General features: G+C 43.9%; 1 protein-coding gene across 22 annotated transcripts in view; it reads left to right on the forward strand.

Annotated features, from left to right (window-relative positions):
• LOC310875778 (receptor-type tyrosine-protein phosphatase delta) overlaps nucleotides 1–23,945 on the forward strand; it is a 337,144-nt gene that overhangs the window by 209,514 nt on the left and 103,685 nt on the right. For 14 of the 22 annotated variants that reach the window (XM_083789123.1, XM_083789126.1, XM_083789140.1 and 11 more), the window contains 2 exons: nucleotides 16,068–16,216; nucleotides 18,845–18,986. In XM_083789123.1, the coding sequence (XP_083645249.1) occupies nucleotides 16,068–16,216; nucleotides 18,845–18,986 (291 nt within the window). The remainder of the gene's footprint in view (nucleotides 1–16,067; nucleotides 16,217–18,844; nucleotides 18,987–23,945) is intronic. The other 8 variants (XM_083789139.1, XM_083789133.1, XM_083789124.1 and 5 more) reach the window with 1 other exon arrangement.

Raw genomic sequence — 23,945 nt, forward strand, 5'->3', positions numbered from 1 at the left:
GCCTGTTCTGCCAGATCCCATAGCCTGTGCGGCTGTAACCATCACAACAGATCCCATAGCCTGAACTCTGAATCTCCAGTGTTTACACAAAATTGCTAATAAACAGCTCACAGTTGGGGAAATTGAAAAGCGGGCTTCCTCACGGTGTTCTTGACTGTGCTAACAGTCAATGGCCATGTGCAAGTTCAGAACGCTGGCAAACGTTTGCACTTGAGGGCAAGCTTTTGTTTACCCTTTTCCACTGTCAACTGTGGTTCAGTTGCCAGGGGTGAAAGCAGTGTAACCAACTCTATCAGTCCAAAGGCCACATCTCCGGTCCCCAACAGTCTTCTGCCCTGGAGCCCCCCACCCCCCACCCGGTTTTTATAAATGGAGCCTTTCTTGATCACGGCCACCAACAAATGTTTTCACTATAACAGCAAGCATCATATGAACTCCCAATCATAATTTAACTCCCAACAATCAAGTGCTTTATTGGTATTCCCAATCAGCTCAATGGAAACATTCATCTGGGTAGATGAGTGTGGCAACTGGCTGTCAACCATCTTTATTTATTTATTTTGGTTTGGTTTTTGTTTGTTTCTCAGCTTGGATATGTGTCAGTTTGCTTATGAAAGGATGAGGATGAGACTTTCAACCCCATCCCATCATCTGTGACACTTCTCATTTAGCTAGTTTTGTTTTGACAGCCCTCCCGTCTGATCTAAGAGCTGAGTGGCATATTTCACTGCCACACTTGAGTCACTCGCAATGTCACCATGGAAATGTGTCCAACGACAAACTGATTAGTTTGAAAAGTGGAAAAGCCGGTGTTCAAGCTGTTTTTGAGATGAACCTCATTAGTTCCAGTATAGTGGAAGAGGTGATGCTTAGGACTTATGAATATACCTTGGTGCCTAACACACACACACACACACGCAGGCGCACGCGCGCACACACACACACACACACACACACACACACACACACACACACACACACACACACACACAGGCACACGTGCACACATCATCATCATCATCCATAGCACTTTCACTGGATTATTTTAATTATGTCCCCTGAGGTTTGTTGTTTTTCACTTATGCAGTGACATTGTTTGCTTCCCAATCAAACCCCAGACACCCCCACCCCTCTCACCACCACCCGCCTTCATGTTTTTTTCCCCCCTTAATTATGAGGCTCTTCAAATAAGATGTAGACCCCGATATACATGATGAACTATGTGTGTGCACAATTTACTATCAAACCGCTCAAGTTTAGCACACATTATGGTTTAGTTGGAAAGACATTTTCAAATAATAACCCAGTTGAATACAACAAATCTCTAATGCACAGTTAATATGCGAGCGTATTCACATGCCATGGCTAAAACAAGATGATTTACTGAAGGAATATAATGTGACATTAATGAGCAACGTTCTGTGAAGCAGCGGCTTCCCATCAATTAATTTATTAAATGTGGCAGCTGAGAGACAAAAGTTTGACCACAGAAATTATATTAACCCATTTAGACCTGAGGACGATTCTACATGTCTTCTAAGTCCTGAGAGTTTTCTGAAAAACACATTCGTTCTCAAACATTTTCATGTCAAGGACCCCCAAAAATATATGTAATTGGCCGCCGACCCCCCATGGGTAAATATGTTGTTCCAGCTTCTGGTCCCCCAGAAGCAAAGAGTTAAAAACGTTCGCTCTGAAAGAATATGTTCAAATAAGATTTGCGCCACATTTTCACGATTATTTTTCAAAAGCTAAAGCATGACACAATGCGTTAAACACCAAAAGGGGTCCCCGTCCAGAATGGATTAATACACAGATAATCAGTGCTCATCTCAAACCGTTGACCCGGGGTCGGCACTGATAAAACAGAAAAATCAAATTGACCAGACAGTCACTCAGTTGCCTTTGCTGCCTCGCCGTCACCATTATAATAAAGCTCATGGCATCTTGCATTGAATCAATAGCGACAGTATTATTAGCGTATTTCTTTGCCCTCTTTCTTTTTTATGCGCTTATCAAAGGTCATCGCCAGTAATGATGTAGCAATAAAGCTAACGTACTGTATCAGCCATTAAGCCATTCTGGGCGGGAACCCCTTTTGGTGTTATGTTATGCATTAGCTGTTGAAAATAGCAGATCTACAAGCTCATAGCGCGGCACCGAGTGCCGCGCTATGAACTTGTAGGTCTGCTAGTTTTTGAAAAATCGTGAAAATGTGGCGCAAATCCCTGGAACAACATATTTTCAGATGGGTCGGCGGCGGCCAATCACATATATTTTTGGGGATCCTTGACATGAAAATGTTTGAGAATCACTGATATAGAAACATAGGGTTTTTCAAGAAAACTGTCAGGATTTAGATGGCATTCGTAGCATCGTTCTCGGGTCTAAATGGGTTAAACTCATGGGATCATCAGTATCTGTTCAAAGCTGGCACGAGGCAGCATCGAGGATGCTTTAACCTCTGATGGATTCTCCATCTCTCACATCGTTTTTTTTTTCATCGCAGTCTTTCTTTTGAAGCATGATGCTGTCATGCCACTCACATGCTCTACTCTGATCCGGCTACGATATTGTCTGTGGTGAGAAAAAGTACTTAATGTTGCTTAAGTAAAAGTATTAATACTGCAATATATAACTTTAACTCTGTTCAATAAAAAATGTACCTGACTGAAAGTACAAAGGTATTGACGCATTGTGAGCTTGTAGATTGGCTATTTTCAAATGGCAGTAATGTATATAGGGCTGAAGTGGTTAATGTATGTTTTGTAATAATAATCAAAATCTACAAAGTAACTAGTACCTAACCTTGTCAAATAATCGTAGTGGAGTAAAAGTACAATAATTGCCTCTGTGGATTAGAAGTAAAAGTATTGGAAATACGCAAGTAAAGTACCAATACCTCAAAATAGTACTTAAAGGGACACTTCAGCCCTCTTGCAACCAGATCTTATTTTAATGATGTTTGGGAGACAAGAAACCTCTTTTCCTGTGGTTTCTGTGTGGGTAATATGTGTTTTTAGATATTTTGACATCATGGACACTTTGAAATACTAAAATATCTCAAAACACATATTACCCACATAAAAAAAACCCAGGAAAGTGTTTCTTGTCTCCCAAACATCATTCAAATCAGACCTGGTTGCAAAAGGGGTGAAGTGTCCCTTGAAGTACAGTACTTAAGTAAAATGTACTTAGTTACGTTCCATCACAGATATTGTCATCATCACTGGCATCCAAATGACAAAGCGTATAGTCTGGCAGACCTGCTGGCTTTGTGGATTCTTTCAACTGGTCCACACTGGGACCTCAGTTTTGTGTTGAACTTTGCCGGAACCTTATCGCTCTGTTGAGTGGAGGACATGTGGAAAATGTCACATAATGTTTCTCAATGTTGAGAGCGCGTGCTGGAAAATGATCTGCAGCCTATAAAACCCAGTGAAACGCATCACCGCGCATCGTTTTATGTAAGCGTGTGGCAATATTCCAGCACAAGCTTTTGACTTGGAACACGCCGGGAAGTATTAGACCACCTTTCATGTCCTCACTGTAGAACAATCGGATTCCCGTTAAATATTGACAAGTTCCCCCTTACATAACAGTTGAGTTGTTAAAGTTTAGCGTTGTCTGCAATACACAGTCCAGGAAACATGGTATTCTGACTTTGGTGTTGATTGTTGGATGATGATCTTAGTGTTTTGCTTGATATTAGGCAATATATCAATATTATATTGAAATTATATAATATATATTTTTTTTAATTTATTTTATATAAAAAATCTGAACATTGTCACATCACAATGCATTGTGAGCTTTTTAAAACATTGATGTTAACATTGTCACAAAAGGATATTATCATCATTCATCACATTATAGATGTGTAAAAAACTAATATAATAATTTATTTATTAATAATAATTTGATTTAGTTGATATCGCCCAGCCCTATACTTGATATCCTGTCCAATGGAGGGGTCTAAATCAAGTAAAGAGTACAAGCGTCTGTCTGCAACCTCAAATGAAACGCAGCACATTCAACATGTTTTCTCTATGCTGCTGTGTACCAGATATGCCACACACTGAAAACCCCTTTTCAAACGGCAACATTTCGCTCCTCCTCGCTTTTTATTTGATATTCCTCCTTCAGCGTTCCATAAAATCAATGAGCCGTGAAAGGTCACTTTGGCTTGGTTTGGTGGTGACAACAGGATCATAGCTGTGCAGATTACAGTATCTCATTACTCCCATCGCTCAGAAATCGCTACTTGATTGTATTTTTCATTACGTTTCTGTAGAGTATCCATCATAATAAAGATGAAATGTTTTTGCAATATTGAATTATTATTAGGCTATAGAGAACGAGGGATGAACTGTAGAAACGGCCCACACAGTATCTTCCACAGGATTATGAATATACTGTGCCCCACCAATCTGCTCAGTGTCATTAGTGCCTTTACACGCAGAGCTCAGTGCCTTGCTCAGTGAACCGAGGAACATTCACAGGACCTCTGCACTTGCAAAGCCAGGTCCAGTCGTCATCTGGTGCTGCGGCATACCGAGCTAGCTCGTCTGTAACAGCCTGAGAAAACACAGCGCCCGGGAATGTGTCACTTCTCATGGCCTGACAACTGGCATTCATCGGAAATGGCTTGGCACTGCTTCGCCATAAAATTAGAGTCTGTTTATATATACAATGTCGAATTCCCTGGAATGATTTGCTACATAATCCATCTGCGCTCCTACGGAAACGAATATGAGGCAAGCTTTTCCGCTCCGTGGTCGAAGGCAAAGACAATTATGTGAAGTTTGCTCTATAAAAGAAATATGACAGGCCCATGCACAGTGTAATTCCCTCTTGAATAGAGCCAGTCAAACACGTTTCATATTTAATTTTCCATCCGACTTTGTTGCCATCCACAGATTTTGATTGCTGCTAAAAGTAGTGTAAAGCCAGCGGCTTTGCAGATTGCCATCTGTATGTTTTACCATCGTGGTATTTTCGTTTCCATCATATTGTAAGAATTACATGTGGTAAAAGCATCAGAATCATACAATCTTGCTCTGCGACTATCTGCACATTGGCAGTACGCTGACATGGCTGAAGAATATTTGTTATCACTTTTGCCATTTGAATCATCTTTTCAAGTCCATGCAGCCCCAGTGTGATAACTGTTGGCCATTTTGCAGCAGCACTGCCATTTAATGAATCGTTCCGTTGCCTTGTGGATAACAGGATGAACAAATGCATTTCTGTGTTAGTGGCTGCCACCGCCTATCCTATCAGATAATTAACTTTTTGCAAATACACAGCGCTAGACTACCAAACAGAGCAGGCCTGCACAATTAGAATGACTTATCTATGTTCTCCCCTTTTTCCAGACAACGAATGGAAAACAAATAAGACAAACAAATCCAAATTTCATATTGTTTGCTCAACTGGGTTTTCTCAAACGCGTCATCAGCTGGGCCAACGGTTTTGGCATTCATACACAAATGAACAAGTAATGAGCTAACGGAAATGAAAATGAAGTTTCACTGGAAGTGAATCGTCCATATAATTTTGCATCAACATTTTGGACCCCCAGCCAAGATGCTAGAAATATCCAACAGGAGGTCAAGTGTCCACCCCCACCTCCACCCCTTCCAGTCTTTTTCCCCTTTTTCCCTAAATTGTAACCATGCTTGACAGCACGTCACGGCACAATTGAATATTAATATCTCGCATCCTACTGCTGGGCTTCCACCGTAGCCAGAGACGTGCTTTCATGTGTCTGATTTGCCACAACAGCGGCGATCCGGTTCACCCTTTTAAAGCGTCGGGGGCCGTTTGAACAAAGCCATCTGTTTGACTGAGGCCGTTTTTGTGAAGTGACAAACTGGACCCCTCTACCTCGCTAATGTGTCCCACAGGGGATGGTGGTGTGGTGATAGCCTGTGTGCCTGGGAGGGGGGGGTGTTAGGGGCAGAGAGAGAGAGAGAGAGCGAGAGAGAGAGAGAGAGGGGGGGGAGAGAGCAAGGTACAAGCTTCTACAAACACTGCCGAGGAAGAGGCCACTGCGTCAGTCTGGCCGTCATTTTATAAGTCACAGATTTGGTCCAATCAATAAGACAGATGATTATGTGAGAGAAGCTATCATTCATTTTGATGCATGCACTAAATTGTCCAACGTCGTTATGTAGTGCTTAGTTTTCTATTGTCCTCCTAAAAAAAGAGTAGACCACAAACGTGTGTGTGCCATCGTGTGTGTGTGTGTGTGTGTGTGTGTGTGTGTGTGTGTGTGTGTGTGTGTGTGTGTGTGCGTGCGTGCGTGCGTGCGTGCGTGCGCGCACACGCACACGCACACGCACACGCACACGCACACACACACACGGGCGCACATACAGTAACTTGTGCTTATGTGCGGATCCTTCTTTCTTCTATTTTCATTTTTCTTTCCCTCCCCATCTTTTCAGAGAAGCTTCTAGTGCATTGAATCTGGGACAAGAGCATTAGCCATTCTTTTTGAAGCTGTTGCTGTTTGTCTGCATAGAGCGCCTTTAGTATTGCAGCCCATGGCCAGGAGCTAAGACCTTGCATTGCAATGCCACCAAGCATAAGTAACAGACACTGACTGAGGTTCTGCATGTCCCCTTGAATATCCATCCGGGATGGATGAATATCTTTGATAAGGAACCAAAGAAGTAAAGAAGAAGAAGTTATGCAGGCAGGCATATATGAATGACCTTAGAAAGCATTAAAGCACACATATGTTTTTGCAGTGCCTTTTTGACTTTACAAGTGATGATACCATACAGAAAAATGTACCCGCTTTGATCATCATGACATTTATTTCAAATCGGAGTACAGTTGAGGGGCAGGCCTCCATTTACATATTAAATATATGAATCAGAAGACAGCAATAACATTGTGTAGCCCTGACCCGATCATGGAATGGGTGAACATATTATGCGTTATGCGTCCTTGGCATCGACATCTCGGCAACTTTATTTTCTCCGCATAAAGAAACTAATAACAATAATACAATAAAATCTACACATTCTACAAGATCACCACACATTGTGCAGCTTGTAGATCAGCTATTTTCACTGATTTGAAATAGGGCTCAGGTGGTTAAGCCATAACATTTCCAAGTGCCATTATTAAGCAGCATTCTGGTACAGTACAGTATATTCTATTGAATTACTTTTCCATAATGACTGTTGTGCATTTTTGCCCAGAGAGCATATTTAGGCAGTTGGGAACGTGGGGAGTGTGGTGGGTGGGGACTTGCATTATGAAGTTCATTATGTGTGACAAGCAGAGCAATATGTTGATGGAGGAGTGAGCGGGTCCCCGTCACCATACTGCATTAGAACCTCCGCAGAAAATTAATGTACTATTCCTGATCCAGTAATTAACAATCATTCGGGGGCCATATCCCTTTTCAAGTAATCACTAATTGCAATAAGAATTTCTGTTTCCATTTAAGGCGAGATTACCGATGAGCAAATCAGCGAACGGTTCTAATTAAGCCCCCCCCACCCATCCACCCCCCTATCTCTCTCTCTCTCTCTCTCTCTCTCTCTCTCTCTCTCTCTCTCTCTCTCTCTCTCTCTCTCTCTCTCTCTCTCTCTCTCTCTCTTATTCACTCTCTCCATGGCTCCTTTGTGAGTGCACACAATGTGGAGTTTGTTTCCCTGCCATTACAAAAGACATGTTTTTATCACAATATGCTCCAGATAGAAAGCTATTTGTGCATTAAATAAAATGCTTTCGGGTTATATGTCCTATTGCATGCTTGTTTGCCTGTGTGTGTGCGTGTACGTGTGCGTGAGTGTGTGTGTGTGTGAGATTATGTGACAGCTTCACAGTATCACCAGTCACGACCCATTTGTACTTTTTCTGTCAAGTGGCCAGATGTTCACAAACACTGCATATCCACACACACACACACACACACACACACACACACACACACACACACACACACACACACACACACACACACACACACACACACACTCACCCTTGCTGCACTGGTGACCCCCCCCCTCCCCTACCCCCAAAACACACCACCCGCTGCTACTCGCTTTTGTTCATCAGCCGCCCCAGTGATGGATCATCAATACCTCAGAACTGATATGCCGCGGCGCCAAATATGTCAAATTAGGTTAATGGCATCTTTAAATGCTCCTTTCTTCCACCCCGTATGTCCAACGTGGAGCGGGTATTTGTCAGGCTGCCACCCAATGTGTTAGGATTAATTATCGCCCTCCGCAACCCCTTCTCAACCAGCAAGTTAAAGATTCAGAGAGGAAATGGACCCTTTCATGCAAATTAAATTGAATATGTCAGTCAGTATAATTGTGAAAACTGAGCCCATATTGGACTGGTGTCTGCATGGAATCGAGGTACTGACTGAGTCTCTGGTTTATTCTCGGTCCTTCTTCTGCTCTCCGATTTGTGCTCGCCACTCCCTTATTGAGCCTGGATATTTAAAGGCAACGCGGGCAAGCATAGTACGCACTACGCAGTGGCGAAAATATCGACATGTGCAACCGGTTCAATGCACCTAATGGCCCAGCACCCAAGGGGCCCATGTAGGGGGAAGAAGAAAAGGGGGGGAAAAAAAAGGTCAAGGCGATGGTGAAAAGAATCATGGTACAGTCAGCGAGTCTTTGCGAAACGCAGCCCCCCATGCAGGAGAACATGACGCTTTTAGACCAACACCCGATATATCACAGTTCAACACCTCTGCTCACAGCTAGGCATTATTGACCAACCAGGAAGAGGCGCTGGTGCAGCCACAAAGATTGTGATCTCCGCCCGGCTTCCCGCCCATCATGATCACGGCCAATCGTGCTCATATGGATGCCCGGGCCAAGCCGCAGGCACAGCAGAGGATTCAAACCCCTCATCCAGATATTCTAAACGCATCCTTCTGCAGACAATCAACTGCTGTGCTTTTAACCATTTAAACCCTATATAACTGTATTTATTTGACCGGCGGTTTCCCAGGGCTCTAGATTTACTAGTATGTTCCTACAACACCAAATATCTTTGCCAAAAATAGCAGATGTACAAAAATGTGGCGTCTCGCAACACTTGAGCTTGTAGATTTGCTATTTTTGCTGAACATTCCCCCCACAATAGAGATGCTGTTAATGTAGGTCCAGTAGGTTAGGCTAATACTTTACAAAAATAGGAATGAAAGTAGGAATAACTGCTGCTCAAATCTCTCTCACATTTCACGTGTATGTTGAGATAGTATTCTGCTTCTAACTGATTTAAGCAGGATCAGTAACAAGCTGGGCACGGCAGTCAGCCCAGTTTGTGTCTGTGTTTTAAGCTAATCTCCCATAATTCCCTACACCAGATCCTGATCCCAACTTTTGTGCCAAACGTGACCTGTGTGCAGGATCACACAACACTACAGTGTTTTGTAATATAACTATGGGGCTGTCGAGGGAGAAACAGGGAAATACTGTTCATATGTGTTTATGAAAGGAGAAAGAAAATGATAAGATCAGCCACAAAAAACATAATCCCGGCCACAGGACTTCGTAGGTGTTTTTTCAATCACAAAATCTGAATTTGAGATTGCTATTCGCTGATCTGCAGTGGGAAGTTTAAATTGTATGAGTAGCCAACACAAGGCATTGCTTATTCTTCTTCTTTTTTTTTAAATGACTAAAGAAATTACATCTGCACAGTTCATAACAAGCTTGCAGTGACTGCCATGTATCTGGGCCTACAGTATATAATGTCATTGGAGCTCCACATGCAAATTACCTTTTCAAACCTTTTTATTTTGCTGTATTATTGCTGGGGGCAAAACAGATGCTTCACTCAGCTTTGCCCATACCTCAAGCCAGATGCAAAAGCCTACAATTTTTTTTTTATGTTTGTCAGCGCGCGGGACCAAAATGAGGGTATGATGGTGATATCAGCGGCCATGTCTGTGAAAACACCATTACCGCCATGTCACGCCTCAATCACTCCCATTGTGAAATGGCTCCCCCACCTCCCCCCGCCCTTGCCTCACCTCCATCGCTGATCTCCCGTACGCGTCGTCGCAGTCTATCACAGCTGATGCGGGGAGACGCGCCGAGCCGTAATGGATGGCCCCGGAGCGAAAACAGACCCAACAGCATATCAATTACCCATCAGCTCCCTCACGGCGAGATGCCAACATGCGCCACTCCCCCTGCAGCCAAGTCAACGAGATAAGGTCCAAATGCAGATATAATGGCTTTTCTTTTTTGCTTTGCTTTTCTTTCTTTTTTTCTTTTTTTTCTCGCCACTTACAAATTACAAAGTGTCGATGACTGGCATGCATCTGTCAGATCTGTCAGCACGCAAGCGGGGGAGAAAGGGAGAGATTCCGAGAGGAGAGTGTGTGTGTTTGTGCGTGCGTGTGTGTCCGTGTGTGTTCCCAACATGCAAGTGTACGCACGTGCACATCCTGAGGTGCTCAGGTGATTTTCCCAGACTCATTTGCCCAGTGGAAGCCCAGCTGCTTGCCTGTTTATCTGTCCACCCTTTTGATTGCCAGCCACACAGCTTGTGACTCCGTTCTGCAAAATCCGCCAGGTTAATTCGTCCCTTGTGCTCAGTGCCACTGGGCAGTACCATTTGGGAGGTGGGATCAGTCCACAGACAGACAGACACACACACGCATGCACGCACACGCACACCCTCACACCCTCACACAGACAGAAAGAAATGAGGTGATTCAGACAGTTGGTATTATTGCAGCTGTGCAGGCCCTAATGGTCTGCTGCAGTGATTGATAAAACAGTTGCTTCACATGGTGACAGCTGGCTGGGCTTGTACCACCCGATGGACCTGGAACTTCAGCGTCACAAGAACACTTATAAAAACATTGTGACGTCTGTCTCAGAACCACCGCAATATTTCTGTTGAAGTGATGGTGGCGTCAGAACGATTAGGTTAGATCTGGTCACACATTTGCATCAATAGGATCACAATGGAAACAAGCTCTCTGGCTTGCATGTTTCCACATGCGAGTCTTTTGATTACTGTGTGCAATCAAATGCTTTGTACATATTGCTGGTCAATGAAATAAATTAAAAATAACACGGCAAGACAAGTGCTTTACGCAACATTAAGAGAATGAAGAAGACTGAAGAAACAAACGATAAAAGGACATTTCAATGCAATCGATATTAAATAGTTAACCATTAACACTTATTTTGCCCAAAACGTCCCCAGACGTCTATAATTTACACCTGTTGGAGGCGTGGAGACGTCTTTAGGTTTGTTTTAATGATATAAAACCACAAAAATCATTTTTTTTAACAGCGGCCGTTGCTAGGTAACGCCTAAAGGGGCATTCCACTAATTTTCAACATTTTACTATGTCATTAATATACCTTAGAGCTGTTGTGTGGAAATAATAAAAACTCCTAAAAAACTAAAAACATGGTGAATCACATCTTGATGATGTCATCGAGATGTGACATAGTACAATGTTGAAAATGAGTGGTATTCCCCTTTAAATTCAGAGGATCGCTGGTCAATGTGCAAATATTATCGACCAATAAATAGTACAATACGCTAACAACTAAAGGGGACATATTTATTCATCATTTACTAATTCCATCAGCCGGGAGTGTACAGCTCCACACACAGCAATAACAGCATGGACAAAGTCCTCTCATCTATAGCATAAAACCTCTATCCAGGATGGGGATGCTATGGTTGGACAAAGACAACACTGTTTTCCCTGTGCATTCACTCTCGCTCCAATCGCCTGCATTTTTTACATTGCCTTTACACTTGACTTGTCATGATGAATCAAGGGACCAATTAGGGCCTCTCGAACACTCGCCTGGCCTATCAGAGCATTGCAAGGGCCATAGAGGGTGCGTGTCTCATTTGCGCGGGACACAACCAACTATGTGGTTTTCTAGGAAGCATTGATGTGTTTCTATTCTACCAGTGGTGTAAGATTTTGGACTTAAGAAAAAGTAAGAATATCACACTGTGAAGTAAAAGTCAGAATCTTACTCAACCCATTCAGGGTGGGAACCCCTTTTGGTGTTTTAAGCACTATGTTATACTTTAGCTATTGAAAAATAGCAGATCTACAAGCTCATAGTGCGGAGCTTGTAGATCTGCTATTTTTGAAAAATCGCAAATCTTTGAATATACATTCTTTCAGAGCGAATGTTTTTAACTCAAATCTTTGCTCCTGGGGGGGTCCCTAAAACAACATATTTTCAGATGGGGGTCGGTGGCCAATTACATATAATTTTTGGGGTCCTTGACATGAAATGGTTTGAAAACCACTGACATATAGAAACAGAGGTCTTTCAGAAAACTGTTTTAGGATTTAGAAGACATTTGTAGAATCGTCCTCGGGTCTAAATGGGTTAAGTCAAAGTACACATATATTACTTAAAGTAGCAAAAGTAAAAGTAGTTATTCTGCAAAGAAGGTCAATTTCAGAATCATATAATTGATCATTAACCACTTACCCTATTTTATACTTAAGCTATTTGAACATATCAGATCTACAAGCTCACAACGTGTCATGATGTGAAACGTTGTGAGCTTGTAAATCTCTATCTATCTATCTATCTATCTATCTATCTATCTATCTATCTATCTATCTATCTATCTATCTATCTATCTATCTATCTATCTATCTATCTATCTATCTATCTATCTATCTATCTATCTATTTATCAATCAATCAATAACAGCAGTTTTGCAATAGGAGAGCTGTAGCCTGGGGCTATGGCTATTTGCCGGGTCCTTGGTATGGAAAAGTTTGGGAACCCCTGTTTTAAAGTAGGATTGCAGTGTAATACAAATATGGTGGTGATTTGAAGCTTTGTTCACTCAGAGAGAGAGAGAGAGAGGCATAAGCATCAATATCAATCTGCAGCAGCCTTCTGTTTCCCAGTAATGGTTTGTTAAATGATAGCCTCTGTCATTAGACAAATTGAGGGGCCACAAGATTCATGTCCAGTAGAGGGGCATACATGCATTTAGACCAGTGGTTCCCAAAGTGGGGTCCGCGGACCCCTAGGGGTACGCGACGCATAGCCAGGGGGTACCCAAGCCCCCTCAAAAAAAGAAGAAAAAGAAGGGAAAAAAAGAGGGGGCTAGTGAATCATGGTGTGTGTGTGATATGAAATGTCCAGTACCTCCCCAGTGCCTCCCCAAGTGCCACCCCAGTGTCTGCCCTGCAGTGTCTGCCCAGTGTCTGCCCAGTGCCTCCCCAGTGTCCGCCATGGTGCCTCCCCAGTGTCTGCCCAGTGGCTCCCCAGTACCTCCCCAGTGTCCCCCTGAGTGCCTCCCCAGTGTCCCCCTGAGTGCCTCCCCAGTGTCCCCCTGAGTGCCTCCCCAGTGCCTCCCCAATGTCTCCCCAGTGGCTGCAGTTTCTCCACAGTGCCTCCCCAGTGTCCCCTCAGTGCTTCCCCAGTGCCTCCCCAGTGTCCCCCTGAGTGCCTCCCCAGTGCCTCCCCAGTGTCCCCCTGAGTGCCTCCTGAGTGCCTCCCGAGTGCCTCCCCAGTGCCTCCCCAGTGTCCCCCTGAGTGCCTCCCCAGTGTCTCCCCAGTGCCTTCCCAGTGTCTCCCCAGTGTCCCCTCAGTGCCTTCCCAGTGCCTCCCCAGTGTCCGCTCAGTGCCTTCCCAGTGCCTCCCCAGTGCCTCCCCAGTGTTCCCCTGAGTGCCTCCCCAGTGTCCCCCTGAGTGCCTCCCCATGCTCCCCAGTGTCTCCCCAGTGCCTCCCCAGTGTCCCCTCAGTGCCTTCCCAGTGCCTCCCCAGTGTCCCCTCAGTGCCTTCCCAGTGCCTCCCCAGTGCCTCCCCAGTGTCCCCTCAGTGCCTTCCCAGTGTCTCCCCAGTGCCTGCCCAGTGCCTCCCCAGTGCCTCCCCAGTGTCTCCCCAGTGACTCCCCAGTGCCTGCCCAGTGTCCCCCAGTATCCCCCCAGTGTCTCCAATAGCAATACAAGAGCAATAATACAAATTAATCTTAATTTATTAATCTTATTAATAATTATTGAATCAAATTAATTAATTAATCAAAATGTTCGACGCAAGAAGGCCGGCCTGCGCCCAGCACCATGCCAAAGCTTTTTCCTGCAGGAAACACTGCTTGTGGTTGTAAATATATTGTTATCTGTGTTGCGAGGATGAGGGGGTACCTGGAAAAATATCTACCCCAAAAGGGGTACCTGGTCCAAAAAAGAACCCCTGATTTAGACAATGTGATGCCAAGCAGCTTGCCGGGATGGATGGATGGATGGATGGATGGTGTTCAGTACTGAATGAAACCTAGACAGAATGAGCACGCTGGTTGCGCAGGATGAATCCGTCTGCTAAAAGGGAAAAGGTTACTATGTCACTGCTGAGTGATGTGAACTTTAGCTGTGCTTTCCTACAAATATCTGTTGCTAAAGTTACAGTGCAGCCGATTAATCAAGCGTCAGTGGTATGAAAGCACTTGTTAGTAGGTCACAAAGAAGGTCAGAAGTAACTGTAAACACAGATCGTTTCCAGAGTACAATATTTAGATTTATTCAGAATTATTCTGGTTTGATTTTGACATGGCTGGTTGTGGCCATTGTAATTGAACAATTTAGACTGTCAAAAATGACACACTACTTTAACTAGCAATTTGAACATTAGCAGTGTTGCTAACTATTCGATGCACTGCAGCATGTCACTGTCATGTCTGTCAGTGGCTATCCTGCACTGCTAGATCCTGAGCAGTGGCATTTCTGGCAACCTGTTGACACGATGTAGAACACATCGTCCTTGTCCCTTTTTGTCATTTATTTGCTTTCACTGAGATGTTAGGAAAAGCTGAGAGGGAAGGTGTATGTCGGAGTAGCACCTTGTAACCTTGTTTAGAAAATGTCTTTAAAAAAGTAAAGTTTATTGTCGTATCATCTCCAAGGCTACATCTACCAGAAACCTTATCCCATATTTTTCCCTACTTCGTATAAGAGTGATGCACAAGAATAGCAAAAGTAACCGATCTACAAGCTTGTCTGATTAAGTGTTTTTAATAAATATTTAAGTTATTTCAACCAACAAAAAGTATATTTTTTTTAATAAAAAATAGAACCGTTGGAAAACAGTTCTTTTCCCCCATTTCATGTTTTGGAATCCTATGGGTTTTGTCTGCACATTTATTTGTTTCATCACTTCCAATTCCACTTGTTTATCCTGTATACTGTATGCGTTCTCTCTCATGATTGGATAAAAGTCTTATCGCGACATTTTCCCTTTCTTTCTTTTTTTTTTGCGTTTTTGTGCCTTTTTATTGATAGTTACAGTGAAGATGGACAGGAAAGAGGGAGAGAGAGAAGGGGAGAGACATGCAGGTCATCATGAACGGGACTCGAACACACAATGTGCTGTCAGGCCAGAGCCTATACAGTATGTGGCATTGTGGCTCTGGTGAATTACTTTTCACCAGAGCACAAACAATTGGCCATGTTAGGCCATGTTGATTTGACCCAAAATCAGATAATAGCACAAGTCAGACTATAGCATGTCTGAAATAAATGTCAGAGCTGTAATCGACATATAAATATGAAATAAATGATGATGTAATTTTCATACTACAAAATGCCACAGTATTTTTTTTAAAGGAGAGATCAAAATAACAATTTCTCTACATTCTCTATAGTTGTATAGACTTCTTGTAAATTAAGTAATGCAGATGTTTAACAATAATGTATCTCTTGAGAGTCTGAATGACCTTGTGAATCACCTCTTGAGGAAAACTCTGTCTATAGGCCTAGTGATTTTTGAAGCTATTATTTATGGATACTGTTCTGGGTAAGATAAAATGCTATTTGAACATGTCCTTTTACCCATGATTGTCGTCACTGATTGTCTGTTTCCACTCACACTATAAAGGCTGTACAATCGTCTTGTCTTGACCTCCAAAGACAATCCTCTTAACGGCAGCATGCTGAAATCTGCAATTTTGTTAACTTTCTGGTCTGCAGAGCTTGATAAGAGAGATAAATCGCTTGGTGTGCAATGCTTAGCCCGGTCGCTAACTATTCTCTTTTCTCCCTCTGTCTCGCCCCTCTCTATAGCACCACCAAAGTTTTTAAGAACCCCTAATGACCAAACGGGCGTGCAAGGAGGCGTGGCATCCTTCATCTGCCAAGCTACGGGAGATCCACGGCCCAAGATCGTGTGGAACAAGAAGGGGAAGAAAGTCAGCAACCAGAGATTTGAGGTATTAGGTCTATTGTTCTGATGTAAAATGCTCGACAAAAATTAGAATGCCTCTGCTTTTGGCTGTTCCCCTCCACAAAATCCATCTCACCAGCCATTGCTTGCTTTCCCCCCCTGCCCTCGCGCATTTGCATGCAGGTATAACCCACCTGGATTCGAACCAGGGTGTCCCACTAATTGGAAACCAAACATCACCACAAGGGGAATCCATCCTCATCCTGGCCAATGGCAATATTGGATAGCCCCCCCCCCCCCCCCATCAGGAAACTATTCTGGTCAAGCCTGCATATCTAGCCACCTGGATTTGAACCCATGTTTGGGAAACCAAAAATCTACTGCTCAGCCAAATGGAAACCAACCAGGGGAAACCAATCTGGCCACGGGAGATATTCAGCTTCTTGGCTTCTGGCAGGGCTAGCCCCATGAACAAAGGCACATAGAATAATGTCCGCCAGGTGTTTAACCCATTTAGACCTGAGGCCTTCTAAAACCTCCCCTAAGTTTTCTACCTGTATAGCTAATGAGACACAGATCGAGGTATAGCTCCCGGGTTAAAAGGTGAAACAACGTATAGGTTGCAACACGCACATTAATGAGCAAGCCTCCAACAGATTTGTGATTACCGAACAGACCAAAACCAAATAAGAAAAAGATCCCAATGGGATGCAGGGGGGAAAAAAGTGATGTGACCCAGATACCTACATTAGCATCAACGCTGCATTCCCCAGCCCTAATGCAAAGTGAAAGTAGCTCTCTCCCGCTTCCAAAGATCCTTCTGCGTTGTGGCATCTTTATCTCAATGCATGGTCTCCCCTCTCCCTTATTTTTGGCTGAAGCTTTGATTTCTGGTCAGCTTTAATCTGCGCTCGGGCTCAATACCCATGAGAAATAACACATCATCCCAGAACACTGATAAGATTTCTATTAATTTCTCTGTCAGTCCTTGGGACTATCATGGTGTCAGCCCCCTCCATTCCACCCCTGCTCTCCCCATGCTGTATTTTGCTTGGTGGTGCGCATATAGGCTTATCAGGGCTCCGGGAGACCTTTTCCAGGCCGCTCCAATGTGTCTCGATCATGCCCACAGACATCTAATCTTATCAGAGTTCATCTCATTCTCACCGCTCAGTGCATCGAATGCTAAAACATTTTTAATTCCCCATGTTGCCTCATGGGAAGGCTCGCTGGCAGGCGCCTGCCATCGCTGTGTTCGCTCGCATGTTACTTCATCTCCTAACAAGAGCCCTTCAAGCCCTCTCTCGTTCCGACGTTTCAACCACGTAACCCTATACAGTATACATGGCCCCTATGGCTCTATACTAGGTCAAATATCTTTGCAGAAAATAAAGAAATGAAATGTTCCCAGCCTAATGTTTGCCACAGAATAGGGACGCTAGGGTTCATGTGGTTAATTGAGAAAGGGACCTCTCATAATTCCCATCATCCACTGCCAACTTGAATGGCAATCGCTCCTAGTAGCTTTGGCACTGAAATGAAATGTACGGTGAACTAACCCCCATGCTTGGATATTATGAACTGTAAAAAAAAAAAAAATGTCTCTAGGCCTCTGCAGTGTTTGAGAGAGAGAGAGAGAGAGAGAGAGAGAGAGAGAGATAGAGAGAGTGTGTGCTTTGTCTGGGTACGCTCGTTATCATTGTGCATGTGGTGACATGTATAGGTGTGTGCTTGAAGCAGAGGTCTCGGGCCCTTCTTTATTGAAATCTACCTCTATGCTTATAAAGAGATTGAGTTATGATGACACAGGGCTTTCTAAAAGCAGTGAGTATACGACATGTAGCATGCAACGTTAGCTGTACCAGCTACAACAAACACCTGTTTGTCAGCATTTTATGTGTCGTCCGTCCAATACAGTCGGTCCTGTCCTTTGTACCACAATTTCACCTCATGGTGCGGCAGTTGTCCCTAACCGTTAATCAAGCCACATTTAACTGTCTGTGCTTGTTCCTGTCCCATCGATACGATTCAATGTGATGCATCTTCAAATTGTAGAATGTTAACTTTAAGAGTGGGACAAATTCGGATTTGAACGTAGTTTACAAGTTCTGATGTCAAGGAAAACTTAAGAGTTTCGACCACTATTTTTTTCCCATTCTCAAAGTTAGTTGGCCATACAGAGTATTATATTGGTTATTTTTTTCCAATTAACACACAGTCAGGTCCACTGTATTTACCAATATTTGTCAACACATCCTGTACACTTAACTAGCAGTCATTTACCTGTATTGTGTCCAGTAGTTTTAACCTTACAATACTGAACATATGGGACTGATAACGTAAAAAAGAATTGACCTAATCTAGTCACAAATATGCTTTCTTACTTTAGCTACGACTATAGCCATGCTATATTGGCGGTACATTAATAACATTATTCATTTTTATCTAAAAAAAATAACAAATTACCACGATATACACTACAAATCAATATGAACTATAGTCTAGCGGCTTTATTTATTTTTTGTCACAGAAAGCCCATTGTGTCAATCACCATCAGTGTCATAAGCAAAACTATGTTGTCTCTGACTGGGAGTGAGTGTTGTTTCGCTGCGCAAGGTCCATCGAAAGCTACGAACAAAAAAACTCCTTTAACATATCTTGTCTTTCGCACCTGCAGGTGATTGAGTTTGATGACGGCTCTGGCTCCGTGCTAAGAATACAGCCCTTGCGCACGCCCCGAGATGAAGCCATATATGAATGCGTCGCCTCCAACAGTGTTGGAGAGACGAGCGCGACCACCAGACTCACTGTTTTACGTGGTAGGTCACTCTCAGCGAAAACCAAACACACACTAACATGTCCGTTTCCTCTCAGATCCTCCTGCTAAACCAGGTAAGCTAGACTTTTACTTGTTCTATGTCTGTCCTGTCTCTATTTTCTTTTTCCTGTCTCACCTCCCCTCACTGTCGTACTACACTGTCATTTATGTCTGATTTATACTTAGTGTCGCACAGAGAGCATTACAGATAATAATATTAATGGATTGCATTTTTATAGCGCTTTTCTATGCACTACGTGCTTATACAACAGCGTCCTCACTTCTCACATCCACACACCAATGATGGCAACCACTGGAGGCAATGCGGGGTTCAGTGTCTTGCCTAAGGACACTTCGACATGTAGACAGGAGGAGCCGGGATTCGAACCGCCGACCCTTGGATCATTGTACGACGTGCTCTACCTCCTGAGCCAAGCTTGTCCCGCTGTGACGCATTGAGAGCTTGTAGATCTGAGAATGTCGCTGTGCAACATGATGCACAACCGAATATAAATCGAGCATTAGAAACACTGACTGGTTGCACCCACGTTGGTATGCTAACGTGATGAGATTTACTCCATTAGCCATTTAGCCGAATACTAAGTGAATTAAGTCATTTGCATACTGATTTCTGACACAATAATTAAGATGCCAGTTAAATTATGCAATTAGGGAAGCATTCCTGGCCTGCTGTATTTTAATGGAATCTGAGCAATATTATTCAAATCAGCCATGTTTCATCTCTGCGCCGCACTTTTTTTTTTTTTTTAAGATATTTTTTTGCGGCTTACGCCTTTATTGATTTTTTAAGGGATAGAAAGTAGGCTGACAGGAAACGGGAGAGAGATGGGGGGATGACATGCGGTAAAGGCCGTGTCGGGTCCGGGAGTCGAACCCGCGGCACACCGCGACTGGATCACCAGTCCGGTGCCCAGACCGTTACGCTACGGCCTGCCGCACTTTTGATCTCAACTTGACCACGCATGAGATATGGCAGTATACGTCCTAATGTGATACATGAGCTCATTGGTAGATTGGTCACACGTTATCTGGATACCTGGAATTCATACAATGACAAATGGCTTTTTAATACCATGTACCTGTACTCTTCAGACGTGCATAATAACCCTGCTGGTAAAGGACAGCTGCTTTGTTTACCTCTTGTAAGCGCTCAGGAAATCAGATGACAAGCATTAAAGTTACTCAACAAAGCTCCTTTAATATTGAGCCACCCGCTTTTTAGTTTATCACGACGACATGCAACGTCCCATTCGAATGCAAATGTACCGTGGCCCTTCGCTGTAGTAGTATCTCTCTAAAACATGGCTCGTTTGGCCACGAATAGAGCAGAATGGCCTTTAAAAAAGAGGAGAAAAAAAAGGACTTGGGCTCCCTGAATGAGGTGTGCAGCCATTACTGTATGTGCCGTAATTACACAACATGGCAAATGAGTTGGTATTGAGCGCAGCTTCCCTCACATAGAAAAGAGCTGGCTCTGCACGTCTCTGAAGCGGCTCGTCTGCCCCTCCAACCCCCTCCGTTATCAGCCCACGAGACGACAAAGGGCCCTTCGCACTGTCTCTCTCCAGAGGACGATTGGGAGAGAAAGGCGCCATGTTTCACTCCCAGGTTGCTCTCCTGTTTACTCCCAGCCACAATATGTGCGTGTACCGTGTATGCGTGTGAAAGAAAAAGGAGATGAGCACGCTGTTGCATTCATGAGAGTACACACACATGCACGCACACATGCACGCACACATACACGCAAACACACACACACACACACACACACACACACACACACACACACACACACACACACACACACACACACACACACACACACACACACACACATACACACACACACACACACACACACACACACACACACACACACACACACAGGTGAGGGAAGAGTTGAATCAGCTTCACGGAAGCTTCTCCTCCAGCACCACGGTGAGGCATTAGCATGTTTATTACCATTCCATCTCTCTCCCTTCCCATCAACGTATGGATGGGGGAGCGGAGCCGTATCAGGGACAGGAAATGGGGGGGGGGAGAGGGGGGCTTCTTTTTTCCTCAGAATTTATTTCAGACCATAAAAGGGTGAGATCTCACAGCAAGTTTGCACAATATGCATCCAGTACTGTCTGTACAGAAATATGACCACTAACTGAAACGTTTTCCAGTTCTTCAAGTTTTCTCTAATTTAAACTAGCTGATAATGAAACATAACAAGCTGCATACTTCCCAGAGTATGGATGCATTTCAACTGGGTTTACTGTTGAACTCAGCTTGACCAGGCCTAATGTCTTATTCATTATACTGGCTGGGGTTGGTGGTGCCCAGGGCAAGGGCGACTTTGAACTTCAGGATCAGTAGTAGTCTGACTTCCTGGAGCTGAAGGGCAATGCATGGCCACAGGCTATTTCTTCTACACGATTATGAAGCACACATTGGATATTCTATGGGGCAAAAAGTTTGTTTGTTGTTCCAGAAACACATAGTACAGACAGTACAACAAACTCTGAAACTTTTTTTTTTTTTGTTCAGCAAAAGCAGCATGCATTTCCCCCGTTCCCTTTGTAAATTAAAGTAATGTCAGAGTTGCACATGGCTGCAATATAGAGATAAATAAATAAACAGTAATACACTGGGCCTTATACATATAAAGTGACTGTTCATTTAGTTCATTTGGGCTCCAATGGGCTGTGGTGAAGATAGCAGAGCTTCTGCAGTGGGACGCTGGGCCCCCCAGGGGGTGTGTGATGCCTAATTCAATGAAGGAAAAGCACATTGTTGTAATTTCCACACTATGAAGAGAAGGGACTAGAGGTGACGAATCCAAAGTATTGTGGGGGGACATTATTATGCGCGTAGGCCTCCAACTTGATGGGAAGCATTAGTAATGAACTTTGAGGCTTAGAGAAGCGATTTACATGGAAGGCAAAGCCCTGAAGCATAATGATGTTCTGAGTGGAATCTGCCCATCCACTGAATGGGGTACCAGACCATGTTGCCTTATTGTGCTTTTTATTTTTTTCTTCTTCTTACATTTGCTCCATTTTGATTAACTGGGGAATTACCTGACTTTTCTACGGCTGCTGTGTTTGAATTAAAGTTGTCTTGATTTGCTGCGCGATTGAAAAATGAAGTGATGGGAGATTATGCAGGTCATGGCTGGGAATGAGATTTGAGTGAATTGGCACGTTTGGTTTAATTCATGAATGTGTTTCGACAAGATAATCACAAGCAGAGCCTTTATGACAATAAATCAGCCAGTTGACAATGCCAGCACTGTTAAAACCATCCCCAAGAAACTGTCATCACATTGCTGTTGGGGTATTTGCCAAGTACATTTGCACATAGTTGGAATTTGTGAACTATTAGGAGCCGTGGTCTCCTGAAACATAATGTAAATAATTTTTTTTTTTATCCAGTGGTAAAGAAAATGGAAATATCCCCCAAATGTAATCCTAAGACTGAAATACATTCAAACATCTCCCATGCACTGCTACAGTAGCGGTATTGGCAGAATTTGCAATGTGTGCATTTGAGCGCTCCAGTTCATGATTCTGGCATGATTAAGGGGGTTATATTGCATCCTCATACTCCCATTATGCTGTCAACAGCCATTTCCTGTGCCGCCCTCACAGGCGTTGCAAACTTATGCAGATGCGCAACTCGACAGTGGCAGCGGAAAATGGGAAGTCGCTCTCCTGTGACGGAAAAACAAAATGCATCATTTCCATTTGTATGGAGTAGTGCAGTGGCACGGTGTTGCGGTGTTGTTGAGGAGGATCTTTTCACAGACAATGAAAGGCCTACGTCGTGAGTCACGTGACGGGCGAATATCCAGCCAGAGTATACTGCACTGCACTATATGTTCCTGGCGCTTTGCCACCACTCCTTGAAACACCGCTTATGCATTTTCTTTAGAAACTATTGCCATTTTTCCAACTAACGTTTAATCTGTGAACCCCATTTTTGGACAGATTATTCACATCATTATTTATGCATGAAATACATGTACTGTATCCTTGGCGCAGACAGATACGTATCAATATTTACTGTCTAGACGCAGGCCCACTCCACAGAAACTGCCCTGCTGGCAGTCACAGAAGCACTACATGCTGCCCAAGCTGCTTCCCACTCTGCAGTACTGATTCTCCTAGACCTATCGGCAGCATTTGACACAGTGAACCACCAGCTGCTCCTAGACCCCCTAGCGGATCTAGGCATCGGTGGAACGGCACTAAAGTGGTTCTCCTCCTACCTCACCGACCGGACCTACCAGGTTTCCTGGAAAGGTCTGTTATCATCCCCCCGAACCCTCCAAACTGGGGTCCCACAGGGATCTGTACTTGGTCCCCTCCTTTTCTCACTGTACACTATATCCCTTGGCACTATCATCTCTGCTCACAATATATCCTATCACTGCTACGCCGATGACACACAACTGTTTCTATCCTTCCCCTTCTCTGCCACTCAGGTGGAAGAGCGCATCACTGCATGCCTGGCTGACATCTCACAGTGGATGTCCTCCAATCACCTCAAGCTGAACCCAGACAAGACTGAGCTTCTCTTCTTCCCAGCCAGTCCTGCCCTATGCGGGAGCTAACTATCTCCGTAGACAATGCCCTGGTAACGTCTGTCCCAACAGCCAGGAATCTCGGTGTTGTCCTGGACAGTCATCTCTCGTTCAAAGCTCACATCACAGCTGTCACTCGATCCTGTAGGTTCACACTCTATAACATACGACGAATTAGACCGTTCCTCACCCAGGAATCAGCCCAGCTCCTAATCCAGACAACAGTCTTGTCAAAACTCGACTATTGTAACTCCCTCCTTACTGGCCTACCAGCATGTGCACTTAAGCCTCTCCAGCTGATCCAAAATGCCGCAGCTCGCTTGGTCTTCAACCAGCCAAAATTCTCACATGCCTCCCCCCTGCTCC

Source organism: Protomyctophum parallelum (genome assembly GCF_964188405.1).
Source record: "Protomyctophum parallelum genome assembly, chromosome: 18".
Classification (NCBI taxonomy): domain Eukaryota; kingdom Metazoa; phylum Chordata; class Actinopteri; order Myctophiformes; family Myctophidae; genus Protomyctophum; species Protomyctophum parallelum.